Source organism: Galeopterus variegatus, unplaced genomic scaffold (assembly GCF_000696425.1).
Source record: "Galeopterus variegatus unplaced genomic scaffold, G_variegatus-3.0.2 Scaffold287, whole genome shotgun sequence".
In the NCBI taxonomy this organism is placed as follows: Eukaryota; Metazoa; Chordata; class Mammalia; order Dermoptera; family Cynocephalidae; genus Galeopterus; species Galeopterus variegatus.
The window spans coordinates 740,913-755,253 of record NW_007726398.1 but is presented as its reverse complement, the minus strand read 5'-3'; the positions used below and the strand labels follow the sequence as shown (position 1 = coordinate 755,253).

The window sequence follows — 14,341 nt, the reverse complement described above, 5'->3', positions numbered from 1 at the left end:
GCGGGAGCGCCACCACGCTCCCAAGCGGCGCACTATAGCAGTGCGCCACCGGGCCGGCCCAAGTTTAGTTTCTTTTAAACCCAAGATAATAAAGTCCCTCCTCTTGCATATCTTCATCAACTTTTTTTATGTCAATCCTCAGGAGGCATCTAGGCTAGACAAGAGGTAAGGGCCTAGATCGGTTGACAAGAAGTAAAGTATTTAGCACAAGATCATGTTCCTTGGCTTTGGTTTGCCATATCCCCTATCTTTCCTTCATCTTCTCTTTCCCATATGAATTTAAGAAAATAAAAGCAGAGATCCAACAGCACAAGAAACAATTAGAATAGGGAAGAGAGTACAACCACTAGGACCCACATACACGTACACACAAACAAACCTGGAATATCAGAGAGAATATTTGCAGCTCTCAAAGGTAGCTGTATAGATAAACTTTTGATTGGAGGATGGCTACATGGATTTGTAATGTTACATTTCTGGGTTACTATATAGTTACAAATTTTATTTTGAAACAGATATTCAGTGGGTAAATACTAAAATGGAATCCTTCAATATATTCAAAATAGTACTGTAATAAGTAACAATAAACTTTTTCTAAGTAGTATGTTTTATGATTTATCACATTGGTATTTCTCTGGCTACTAGTATTTAATTTTCTATAATGGGCTTCCTTATGCTTAAGATAAATTAGCATGATGGAATATTATGCTTTTGATTTTCATACTTGTGTGCCCCTGTTTTGATATGTATAAATAGAGGAGGTTATATGGGTAAAAATATAGCTTTTAAAAATTACTCTTTTGGTGCTTGCCAGGTCTGTGGATTTAAAATTTCTTCCATCTGTTGATCCTGAAACAGTTCTTCAGACAGGTAATATGAAAAAACATGTTTATTAGTGATAATAATCCATTAAACCAATTGGATTAATTGGTTTATTAAATAAACGTTGATTCAGCATTAATGTGGTACTTGTGGTAGGAACTCAAAGGGAAATTTTCAAACTGCTTTTTGGTTTAACTGAACATTGTATTAATATACTTTATACTATTTTAAAAATTTTAATAATGTTATTTCTCCCTTGAAATACTTGGGTTTATTTCCTTATCTGTAAAATGAAGGTAAAAATTTCTATTTAGTTGAGTTGTTATGAGAATTATTGAATACTCTTTATGTGCCAGGCATTGTATTTTTATGTATTTTCATATTTCATTCTTCTAACAACCCTTTGAGATATTTAGTATTATTTTCTCTATTTTGTACTTGAGGAAGCCAAGGCTTAGAGATATAAAATAAATAGTTATTTGATCAAGTAACCATTATGCAGTATTACCATAGCTCATAAGAGGTCTAAATGCAAAGCCACTAGCTATACCGTTTTACAGTAATCTATGTAAAAACACTGAGCACCTTGCATTGGCCTCGCACATAGACTCAGTGCTGCCTGATATGTATCTTGCAGCCCAGATATTGCTAGTAGTAGTTTCATAAATTCTAGGAGGACAAATTGGAATTTTTTTTAGTGGAAATACCTTAATTTTGTTTCTAATAATTTTTTTTTCTAGTAACAGCTCATAATTCTAATTCTACTGTTTTACACACACTTTTCTAAGTACTTTCTATATTATCTAATTTCTTCTTCACCATAATCCTGTGAAACAGGTACTATTATCATCCCAATTTTAAGATAGGGAAAGTGAAGCATAAAAAATTTAAGTAACTTAAGCAGGTTATATAGCTAGTAAATGCTAGAGGTGAGAGTTAAACCAGGCTGTTTGGTTTCCAAGTATGTTCTTTGAAATCATTATGTTGTTCTGCTTCTCTAATGAAAATGGTATCCACGAGGAAAACATTAAGGGTGACAATTGTCAAAGTTGAAAAAGTAATATATTCTGATATTGGTAGCTTTTATGAATAAAAAAAGTTGCACAAATCTTTAAAACGGGTGTTTTGTTTTTATTTTGTTTTTCCAGTTAGAAAATATAATGAAGAAGAAAGAAAGAAATTCTGAATATTTTTGTTGTATTGATTCAGATGTCCTAAGTTTTTCTAGTATGATATACATCTTATTTCCATTGAGAACAAAGAAATACTTCTAATCTCTAAATTATGTATTTAGAAGGTATAGTAGACTGTCAGTAAAAATACCACTCTAGATTTAAAATTTAATTCCATGTATATATTTAACATTTTGAAAGCTTCTTATTTTAAATGTTGAATTAAGAAGCTTTTAAAATTTGTATTTTAAAATATATGCCAGCCACTAAGTCCTATTTTATATGCTATTAACTCTTAAAGTAGGGATTGAAAGAGAGAATAAAATGGAGAGGTTTAGAACAATCTTTGATATTTTTTAAAAAATTGGAAATACCTTCAAACCATAATAAAAGTTCTGTTTCTATATACTGAAAACTATTGTAACTTAAGATATTTTCCTGAATAAAGACAGAGAATTTAAATATGTGTGTATTGTTTTAGCATCTAAATCATAATTAGAGTAGCTTTATCTTGAAAAAATATTTTTTAACTTATTTACTCTTAAAACTGTTCATATACCTATAGCTTTAGATGTTGCACATTCTACAATTTTAATTTCTCATGTATGATTGGACTTTATATGTGTTTGCTGTAATGGAATCACATTCAATGTAGTTTTTACCCTTGTATAGCCCTTCATGATTCATAGTTATATTGCTGAGATTCCTGTAAATAGAGATTATTTAAATATCATTTTATACCAGTAATAAAAACTTTCCCCTTTAATCATGTTTGTTACACTGTCAACTTTTCCTTTAAGTGCTGTGATTGAGAATATGTATTAATACTGAAATCCTACAACATATTGCTTGAATTAGTACCATCAGACAGAAATCCCAGAGTCTAATTTTTCTCTACATAAAAAGCAGATTGATTTGCTGAGTAATGATTTCAGTAATAACATAGACAGATAGAAAATATATATACACCATATATATAATATATTTACTATGTAGTATAGCTTATATATGGTATGTATATTTATGATAAATGATATGGCATTTTAATGTACTATCTAGTACATGTAGTGTATATATAGTATATATGTGCATGTATGTATATATGCAGTATTTCTATTTATTGTGATATGTAAACTTTTAAATTGCATTTCAGTGCTTATGAGCTGGTAGGTAGGTAAGGTAGGTAGACAGGTTTTAAAAACAAGGGACTAGAATTGAGAAGTAAGAATTGTTTCTTTATGGATATTAATTACAAGTATCTTTCATTTGTAAAGGTCATGAATTGTTATCCGAATTACAGCAGCGTCGATTTAATGGCTCAGATGGAGGGGTCTCATGGTCACCTATGGATGATGAACTGCTTGCACAGCCACAGGTTATGAAATTATTAGATTCTCTCCGAGAGCAATATACCCGTTACCAGGAAGTTTGTAGGCAACGTAGTAAGCGCACACAGTTAGAAGAGATTCAGCAGAAGGTAATGCAGGTAGGTGTCTGATTTGAATATATTTACCTTTTTAAAATTCTGAATGTTTTTTTCCTGATAATTTCTACTGCATGACTGACTTTTTACTAACTTTTATCTGCACTGTTTAGAGAGCCTTAGGCAAACTATTTTTAATCATGTACCTTTTTACAACTAGTATTTGCATTAAAATTGTATTATTTCTACAGTGATGACATCAAGCCTTCAGCTCACTCTAACAGAATGAACTTTAAAAATACCTAGTTGTTGGAAACTTTATCAGTTGTCTCAATGTATTCTTGCAATAAATAACATTGGATTGTTGATATTTGATTTATACTTAATTTCCAATAACTCTTTAGTTATTTCGTTAATTTGGGCATTATCAGAAGAGTTTTTCTATCCTAGCCAAATAATATATGTGATGCAAGTAATTCTGATATTAAATTTATTATTTTACAGTACTGATAGAAAATATTAAATATATTTAATTCTTATGAATTTTTGTTTTTTTTAAATTGATTTCTGTCAATTTTCTAAATCAAATTTATAAAAATACTAAAAGAAGACATTTCTATTATTTAGATTACACTCTGGTTTTTTATCTCTTGAATAATTAAGAAAATAAATCTTTAAATATTTTATTTAAAAAATACAATTTAGAAATATCCCAACATTTTTATCTAGATTTATTTATTCATTAGATAAATATTTATTAAATGTTTATAATGTGGAAGGCATTGTGCTAGGTTTTTTATAGCATTTAAAGGTCGATTTGGTTTTTGCTATCAATAAGTTTAAGGGGAGAAAGCATTAAGTGTCACGAGGACATAACTGAAGTGCTATGGGCATTTATAAGAAGGATGATGTGGGTTATGTGGGAAGACTTAGGGGGGGAAATAGCATTTGAGCTAGTCCTCCAAGAATGTGTAAGATTGCACAAAGCAGTGACAGGTTTTAAAGGAGAACTGGCATTTTGTGGAGGATAAAGAATAGCTTGCATAAACAGTGGCAGCATGAAATCCCAAGCTGTGTTGAAGGAAAAGGGAAGAAGTAGGCACAGTGGGACGTTTATGACGTTTTTGAGTCATAGAGCAGCAGCATCAAAGAGCAGGTCTTGATCCCACTTCCTCCACTGCTGTGTGATCTTCGTCACATTACTTCACATCCCTGAGCCTTGCTTTTTCTGTCTTCTTTCTTTCTTTTTCTCTTTCTTTCTCTCTCTCTCTCTCTCTTTCTTTCTTTCTTTCTTTCTCTATCTTTTTTCTTTTGTTAATTGAATCAAAGATAACAATACTTCTTTTGAAAGGCTTTTTTTTTTTTTGAAATACTTTTTTTGAAAGTTTGGAAAAAACCTAGCACTCAATTAATGGTAGCTATTATATTTATTTCTATTGAACTACTCTAGGGATCTAGTTCAGTTGCTGGTAAACTTTGTGAGAAAAGCCAAGTTTAGGCTTTGTGGACCATACAGTCTTTATTGCAACTATGGCTACTTAACTCTGCCTTTGAAGTGCAAGAGCAGACCATTGTTGACTTTGACATTATGAAAACAAATGTGTGTGAAGTTCTCCAATAAAACTTAATTTACACAATCAGGTTGTAGGCCAAAATCGGCCTACAGAATTGGTCTAGTTCATGACCCTTGATGTCATGGGAAAAAAGACTTGAAGGGAAGGAAGGAGTTGGTTCATGGAAGATACTGAATTCCATGCAAAAGGATTTAGGCTTTATTCCATGATAACCAATATAAACTAGAGATTTCTGAGCATACACTAATTATATGTGACTTTTCCTTTGTACTCTATTTGTAAGTTAAAATAGTTTGTATTAAAGCTAGATAAGCTTTAGCCAATTAGCTTGATATTATCTTTGAAAAACACAAAGATGGAATAGCATAGTAGTATGAAACTCAGATTCTGAACTCACATAATCTGGGTCCACCCTCTTCTACCACTTCCAAGCCCCTTGACCTTGGGAAGAAAGTCCTAGTTCCTTTCCATGTCCTAGTTTTCTCCTCAGTAAAGAGAGGATAATAATAACTACAACAACAATTATAATAATACCTACTTAATAAGATTGTTACAAGGATTAAAGAAGATAATTTTTCCTTTTTCTTTTTTCCTTTTTTAAAAGAAAGCAGGGAAGGACTAGTCAGAAATAAAGGAAAAAAGTCTCAAGAGTTCCGTGTCATCGAAACCAAGGGAAGAAAGCATGTCAGGGAAGGAGTTGGGACCTCTGTCAAATGCTGCTGAAAGACTGAATGAAAGGACTTAAATTGGCCATTAGAACACAGAAGATGAAAGTCATGGAGTGGCAGGGCCAGGAGCCACGTTGGCATGAATTCAGGCATGAGAGGGAGGTGTGGTGAAGGAATCAATGAGTAGAGACAACAGGTGGAATATTTTGTCTCTGAAGGAAAGATGAGAAACAGAATAATGGCTGTAAATGGTGGAAAAGGAATTGTATTAGATTGCTAGGGCTGCTATAACAAACAGATTAGATGCTTAGCAATAAAAATTTATTTTATTTTCTCACAGTTCTGTAGGCTAAAAATCTGAGATCAGGGTGTCAGCAGGATTTGTTCCTTCTGAAGGCTGCAAGGGAAGCTGTGTTCTGGGCATCCCTCCCTGACTTGCCAATAGCTATCTTCCCCCTGACTTCACATTGTCTTCGCTCTGTACTGCGTCTGAATTTCATCTCCTTATAAGGACATCAGTCACGTATTAGGGCCCACCCTAATGACTTCATTTTAATTTAATTACCTCTTTTTAAAGACCCTATCTCTAAATAAATATGGTTACATTCTGAAGTACTGGGGGTGGACTTCAACATATGCATTTAGGAGAAGGGGACACAATTCATCCCACACAGGGGATAAGTATAGTTGTTTTGTTTTATTTTGTTTTTCTGTAATATGAGAAACTGAGGAGGTTTAAAGGCTAATGGGAAGTATCTGTTTGGAGGGACTGGTTGAAGATAGGAGAGAGAAGGAATAATTAATACTATCAGGTTCCTGACAAGGTGGAAGTAAATGGAATCCAAAGCACAATCAAAGGGGCCGGCCCGGTGGCGCACTGCTACAGTGTGCCGCTTGGGAGTGTGGTGGCGCTCCCGCCGAGGGTTCGGATCCCACATACAGACCGGTTCCTGCTCACTGGCTGAGCGAGGTATGGGAGCAACACCAAGGGTTGCGATCCCATTGCCGGTCCCGGTCCGGTACTGGCGTGACACTGAGGGTTGCGGTCCGTTGCCGGACACGAAAAAAGACAAAAAGGAAGAAAAAAAAAGAAAAATAAACCTTAATGGCTTTATTTATTTAGCCAAATGGTAGTACATTTTTATTCTCTGAGTATAGTACCAGTAAAGAAGTCTATGGCTTCAAAGGTAACTTGGGCAATGAGATCTGTCATTGAAAAAAAAAAAAAAAAAAAAAAAAAAAAAGCACAATCAAAGGAATTAGTTTTAGAATGGAAGAGAGGTAACTCCTCCATTGTAGCAGGAGGAAGCATGCTAGAATGAATTCGGAGATGCCTTCATGTGTAAGTTGGGCATCAGGAAGATGAAGGAGTTCCTGTATGATGTGTTTTTCTGTAAAATGAGAGAAAAAGGCCATCTGCTTTGTGGTTGAAGAGGATACATGGGTTTGAAAGGAGGTGATTCAAAATTTTCTTTCTGGGAAATGTAGTTGTATATTTTGGTAGTGTTAATCTTAAATTTATGGTGGAATCTTTCTGGCCTTTTGTGAGACCCTGACAATTTGTGGCTGGTTGTTGAGGTACAGGCACAGAGAACATGGGTTGTGCTTTGCTAAATGGGGTAAATGGGTATGACAAAAGACAGAGGGGTAAAGGAGTTAATGTATTGGCAAATGTGTTTTAAAATGATGGACCAGTTCTATTGGATAAGGAAGAAACTGGAGAAGGGAGATGATGATGATTTTTATAATGGTGATGGCAACAAAATCATTGCTAAAAACGGGTAAACTTCATTACAATTCAATTTTCTTTATGAGAGTTATTTCCAAGTGAATTGGTTATAACATTAATATTACCCATATCGTGTTTCCTGCAACTGTTTTTCACAGGTCACATTTTAAGGAAAGATCTATTTCTCTTGCCAAAATGATTAATTAAATTTAACTGTGTAGAAACATATGGATCATATGTTGATTGCACAAAGCTTGAACTATACTGTCTTCAATTTTGCAAATTTGAAGAAAATGTCACTTTTTTGTTGTTTATATAAAGATAATCACAAAGTTAAATATCTCTGCTTGTGTTAAATCAGTGAAAATTGAATTGTTCCAGATTTCTTTTTTTACTGACTCAACCCTGAAAACATAATACAAGAGGAATAAATAGCTCTGATAGATAATCTATATGATAGGTAATAACCATGATAGCTATCAGTCACTTATTCCCCACAGTTTAAGTTGGTAGCACCAGACTTCATGTGGTATACAAAGGTTCCCATGCTGCTGCTGCTATAACAGTTAAAAATTAGGTTTCACTTGCTTCTGGGTAGGAGACACTGCCACTTCACTGAATATATGCTATTGTTATTCTCTTTATTTATTGTGGCAGTAATTACTGCCAACACTGCAAATGTTATTTCTAAAATCATCTGTGTGCTTTTCTTCCCTTGTAGAGAGGAACCTTAGACGCTAGGTACAATACACTCTGAGTTGCATAAGTATACAGCTGGAGGCTATGTTCTCAGTTCTTCATGCTCTCTACAGGTCAAACGCATGTCCTTCTGCCTGATTTGACCTTGCATACTTCCAGATATTCTCTCATGCAGTCTTTAGAAATCAGCCTGGCCATGAAAGAAGGGTGTGGATAGTCACAAGCATTTTGGGCCTGTGCAAATATTTGTCATGATAGATTTTAAAAAGAGCACATCTCCAAGTTTATGCTTTGCATATAAATATAACCTTTTAAGGAGTCATGTTGATATGGATTGGGCATAGAACTATTTTTGTAATGAGTTAATATTCATATTGACTGAGCAAGATGTCCTGATTGAAATTAAGTTTTATAACCTAGTTTGGCAAACTGCCATCATCAATGCATTTAAGTAGATTTGTTTACTGGGGCATCAACCTCAATTTGCATCATTTTTATTAGAAGTAGTCATACATTTACTGTGTCTCCATTACTGATGTTGCATACTAAGGGAAATTACCTTCAGCATACATTAGAGCTATATGTGCACTAGACTGTAACTTTTTTTGTGGCAAAGAGATGTCTTTGCTTTGTTTAAAATTTATTTTCAAATTTATGGCTCTTTGAAAGTTCCATGCTAATGAATTGTTTTCCCCCACTTAGTCATGATTTATATTAACCTGCTTCTTTTGTTTCTAGAATATTCTAAAATCAAAGTCTAAATGTTTGAATGGTGGTGTCTTAAGTTTCTAAAAACAATATAAATAATGCATAATTAGCCAAAAGTTTTTTGAGATGCTTTTACTCCACTCTAAAAATTAGACTTTAGAAATTTCTAGTGAAATCATTTATTACATTAATTATTTAAAATACTTTAAAGTCATTTTATCTCAGTGTTTCTATATCCATATTCATAACACATAATAATAAATGAGAAGCAGTTGATTCCCAAAAAGGAAATAAAAAATGGTTTTAGAATGTTTACCTAAGTTTTCTTAAAACTTATTCTTTTTATTTCCATTTTTTTAACGTGCTGGATACAACAGTTAATTCAGGGACTTCCTTAGGAAACACTGGGATCTTATCATAAAACTCAGATGTGAGACAAACATAAAGAGTGTGTGGACAGAATGGAGCTAGGCTACAGAAAAAAATAGGAAAAGCAAAGATGCTAACCATTGTAAGTATCATTTACTGTATTGAATGTCTCACATACAGTGACGAGTATAATCCTGACCACAGCCCTGTATGGGAGGTGTCATTAACACCATTTTAAAGATGAGGAACTAAAAAGTCTTTCAACTAGTAGTAGCAGAGTCAGAATTCAGACCCACTAGTAGGAGCAGAACTAGAATTAAGAATCCAGACTCATGCTTATTGCTTTCTCTAGACCAAACTGCTTGTCTGTCTCTTTGTGAAAGGGCAATACATTTTGCAGGCTAACAGGGATAAACAAGATCCTAGTACCCCACCCCCTCCAAAGATAGCTCATAGAAAATATATATATATTTTTTTTAATAAAAGTCATTTCGAACTTTTTTTTTATTGTGGTAAAAACATAACATAAAATTTACCATGTACAGTGCAGTACCTGTATGCATATTGTTGTGCAACAGATCTTTACAGCTTTTTCATCTGGGAAAACTGAAACTCTGTACCCATTGAATAATACCTCCCTCCCCCATATCCCACCCCTGGCAACCACTATTCTACTTTATGTTTTTAAGAGTTTGACTTTAGATACTTCATGTAAGTAGAATCATGCCATACACTGTCTTTTTGTGATTGACTTATTTCACTTAGTGCAATGTCCTCAAGGTTCATCCATATTGTAGCATATGACAATATATTCTTTTTATGGTTGAATAATATTCCCATCGCTTGTTGTATTAGTCAGGGTTCTCCAGAGAGACAGGACCAATAGGATGGATAGATTAGATTAGAAAGATGAGAGGGGATTTACTAGGGAAATTGGCTCAAACAATTAGAGTCTAAGAAGTCCCACGACAGGCTGTCTGCAAACTGGAGACCTGGGATGCCAGTAGCATGGCTCAGTCCAAGTGCAAAAGCCTCAGAACCAGGGAAGCTGATGGTATAGCTCTCAGTCTGATGCCAAAGGTCTGAGGACCTGCGGATGGCTGGAGTAAGTACTTGAGTCCAAAGGCAAGAATGCTTGAGTTCTCATGTCCAAGGGCCGGAGAAGGAGAGTGTCCCAGCTCCAGGAGAGAGAAAGGGAAACCACACAAGAGAATCGCCTTCCCATTGCCCTTTTTGTTCTTTCAGAGTCCCCAGCTGATTGGATGGCGTCCACCCACATTGAGGGCAGATCTTCACCCCTCAGTCCACCGACACATATGCCAATCTCCTCTGGAAACACTCTCACAGACACACCCAGAAGAAATGCTTTGTCATTTGTCTAAGTATTCCCTAATCCAGTTAAATTGACACCTAAAATTAACTATCCCATATGTGTATACCACATTTTCTTTATTCATTCATCTGTTGAAAGACATTAGGTTGTTCCCACCTCTTGGCTATTGTGTATAATGCTGCAGTGAACATGGGTATGTAAATATCTCTTAGAAATCATGTTTTCAGTTCTTTTGGAAATATCCCCAGAAGTGAGATTACTGATCACTTCTTTAAAGAACTTCTGTACTGTTTTCCTCAGTACAGAATAGCAGCACCATTTACATTCCTGACAGCAGTGCACAAAGGTTCCAGTTTCTCCACATCCTTGCCAGCACTTACCTTTTGGGTTTTTTTGATTTTTTGGTGTTTTTTGGTTTGATAGTAGCTATCCTAACCAGTATGAAGTGATATCTCATTGTGGTTTCCATTTGCATTTCCCTGATGGTTAGTGATGTTGTGCATCTTCTCATGTGCTTATCAGCCATTTGTACACTTCTTTGGAGAAATGTCTATTCAAGTCCTTTGCCCATTTTTTAAAATCATATTATTTTCTTTTGTTATTGTTGAGGTGTAGGAGTTCTTTATATATTGTAGATATTAATTTCTTACCTAGATGCATGGCTTACAGCTATTTTCTCCCTGAATCTGTAAGTTGTCTTTTCACTCTGTTGGTTGTTTTCCTGCTGCACAGAAGTGTATAAATTTGATTTAGTCCCATTTGTCTATTGTTGCCTATGTATTGTTGCTATTAGGAATCTTTTTAATATTTTTGCCTCTTTTTCATAGTTCTTTCTTAAGGTCTGTTAAATTTATAGCCATGTTTTTCATCTTCATATAGGCTAACTATACCTTTTGTTAGTTTCTTTCTTCAGTATCATTTCTTGTATTTTAAATTTTCTTCCTTCATGGATTTATTTTTCTTTCTCTTAGCACTCTCTGAGTCACTTTCCTCCCAGAAAGGGTTTGTGTGTGCTAAACTTCATTCCTTTCATATCTGAAAGTATCTTCATTTTGCTGTCATCCTTGAATGATAATTTGGCTTGGGTAGAATCTTCAGTATTTCTGAAATTCCACTCATTCATTTATCAAATGCTCTTTAGGAAGGAGCCTGTGAAAGAGGTGTTGATAATAAACCAGCCCGGGACAGTTTGGGAAAGCCTGGACAGGAGAGCTTTGAAAACAGGAGAGATCATGTGCTTCTCATATAAAAGACTAAAGCAGAAAAAGTGGAGATGTTGAGGAACAACCCATTGCATTCTAAAGAGCTCCTGACAATAGAGTTTTGCAGATGAACTTAGCACTCTGAAGACAGAGCTTAGCCAGAAGAAAGTTACAGCACTTAAGGCTATTCTAGTGATTCAGCAGTAATACTTTGACTTGTTTTTGAGTTTTGCTCTCTAGCATTAATCCTTATAAAGAGAAGATAGAAGTTAATGTATTAATATTTAAGACAATAGAACATAAATTGACAAAGAGGGTGAAGAGATAAATTACAAAAGAAGATCATACACCTTTAATAAACAAACATTTGCAGTGTATTCAATCTCACTAATATTTAAAAAAATACATGGAGAGATTTCTGGTTTTTTGATTAGCAGAAGTATTTTTTAAACAATCAGTGTTTAAAAATGTATATGTTGCAGAGGTTATTGTACAGTTAAAACTCTTATTACTTGAGTGTTTCAGACAGAAACAAGTGTTTTAGAGACAAATTTTATAATGTATAATAACAGCTATATCAGCATTGCATCATCATTGGATCTAAAAAGATTTCTATCGGAAACTTTTCCTAGGAAGACAACACAAAATTAACAAAAAATGCTATATATAACTGCTGTGTATGCTCATCACAAAATTACTTGGAATTGATGGAAATTGGAAACATTCTACATGCCCAACAATAGAAAATCAGAGTCTTACTTGCAGGTATAATAGTTATTTGAGGTGTAGTACATTACTTAGCTCTTAATAATAGTGTGTGGGTTGGTTGGTCGATTGGCTAGATGGATAAGAGAGAGGCAGGCAGGCAGGGGGGTTGGTCTTAAAAAAGAGGTTTGCAAAACCATTGAAAATTAAAATTGTAATAACTATAGCCACATCAGGTTATTTTCTTTTGTTGTTGTTGAGTTGTAGGAGTTCTTTATATATTCTAGATATTAGCCTTGTGCCCAGATGTAATAGTAGTATTATAGTTTAATGTTAAGTTAAAACCACAGTATATAAACTACTTTTATTTATGAGAATTTGCTGTAGCACCTAAATCTGGAGAAGTATATGAAAACCTTTATGCATGTGAAAAATTAATGGAAGGAAATAGACATAATTTTTCATGATGGGATGGTACTTTTATAGAGTTATAATAGATAAGGATATGTGAGCTATTCGATTTAAAATGAATAATAATGTGGCAATAGCAAACACACTGCGTGTAGAGCTAGGGCTGGGTCTGGAGCTCACAGACCCCTCAAGCCTGTTGTCCAGACTGGGTCACAAACCCTTCACACACAGGTCTACGAGCTAGGTAACCGGAAAAAAGGTCCTTAGAGACGTAGGTAAAGAAAGAGTAGTCTTTATTTAGCACACATGCACACACACACATACACACACATGTCTGAGAACTAGGCAGTCCAAAGAGAAACTTAACTGCTACTGGCAAAGTCCAAAGAAAAATGAGCAGCTGCCTGCAAAGTAAACATGCTTTATTTTTAGATGTGAGCTCTCTGCCAACCAGCAGTTCAGGGCCACTACTCCACACAACTCTCGAAAACACCAGAATAGCAACAAAACTAAAAAGATACATTGGTGCGCATGCACGCTAACTCCACCCATACACACAATTTGTTTACTAAGAATGTGCTGCACCACACCCAACTGGACCTGAGGTGAGGGGACCTGATTAAACTATTCTATTTTCCCAGCACTGTGCATCTGCACTGCTCTGTTATAAAGTTCTAAGGTAAGTCTGTCCATTGGCTCTAAAATATTATGCCGACAGATACCCTCACTCATTCCTTGAGAGCTATCTTAAGTTTAGATTTAGGGTATACATCTATTCTTGAATTCTTTATTCTAATTTAGTAACAGATAAAGCTTGGTAATATTATTTTTTCCTGTTAAAAATTACTTCACAGTATCTATGTAGTTTCAGAGTATATGTGGTTGTGGGCGAAGAGTTAACAAAATTCTCTCTCCCTCTACACGAAAATTTGATCTTTTTTTAACTATCTGATTCTGTTCCCTTGAAAACCTGATGAAAATTGGAATTTCAAATATCTTACTAAGTAATATTATTACCAAACCAAGAGAGGTCTGTCATCTGCTGCCCAAATGACCAAGAAGTCTCGCACATCAAAGTTTACAGTGTTAAAGATTAGCATTTATTTGGATGGCCATTCAGAGGAGCACGATGGCAGCCAAAGAGGCTTAAAGACCTTGTGCTCCTTGACCACTTAAAATCACAAGCATTTATAGAGCAAAATCACAAGTGGGGGTGCCAGGAGTTGTGTGGAAATCTGATTGGTCAGTGGTGAGGTCCATGTAATTATTTCTGGCATTCTGTCTAAGGTCCTCCTTGGCTCCTTTGAGTCTGGAGGTATACAGACTTCAAAGCGAGCTTGCAGTGGTTTGTTATCTGCAAAGACAACTAAAGGAGAGGGGCTACAGATGTTATCTTAAGCCATAAGGCATTCATTTAAAGAATAAACATCCTGACCTTCAGATCAAATCTTGGCCTCAGGAAGTATATGTTTAATCAACTTTACTCATATCTTATTATTGATCAATTTTTTTTTTTTTTTCGTGAC

General features: G+C 34.7%; 1 protein-coding gene across 1 annotated transcript in view; it reads left to right on the top strand.

Annotated features, from left to right (window-relative positions):
• The window catches only part of SESTD1 (SEC14 and spectrin domains 1), a 42,145-nt gene that overhangs the window by 4,441 nt on the left and 23,363 nt on the right, over positions 1 to 14,341 (top strand). Inside the window, exons 3-4 of the mRNA XM_008567050.1 lie at positions 815 to 870; positions 3,269 to 3,480. Coding sequence (XP_008565272.1) covers positions 815 to 870; positions 3,269 to 3,480 — 268 coding nt within the window. The remainder of the gene's footprint in view (positions 1 to 814; positions 871 to 3,268; positions 3,481 to 14,341) is intronic.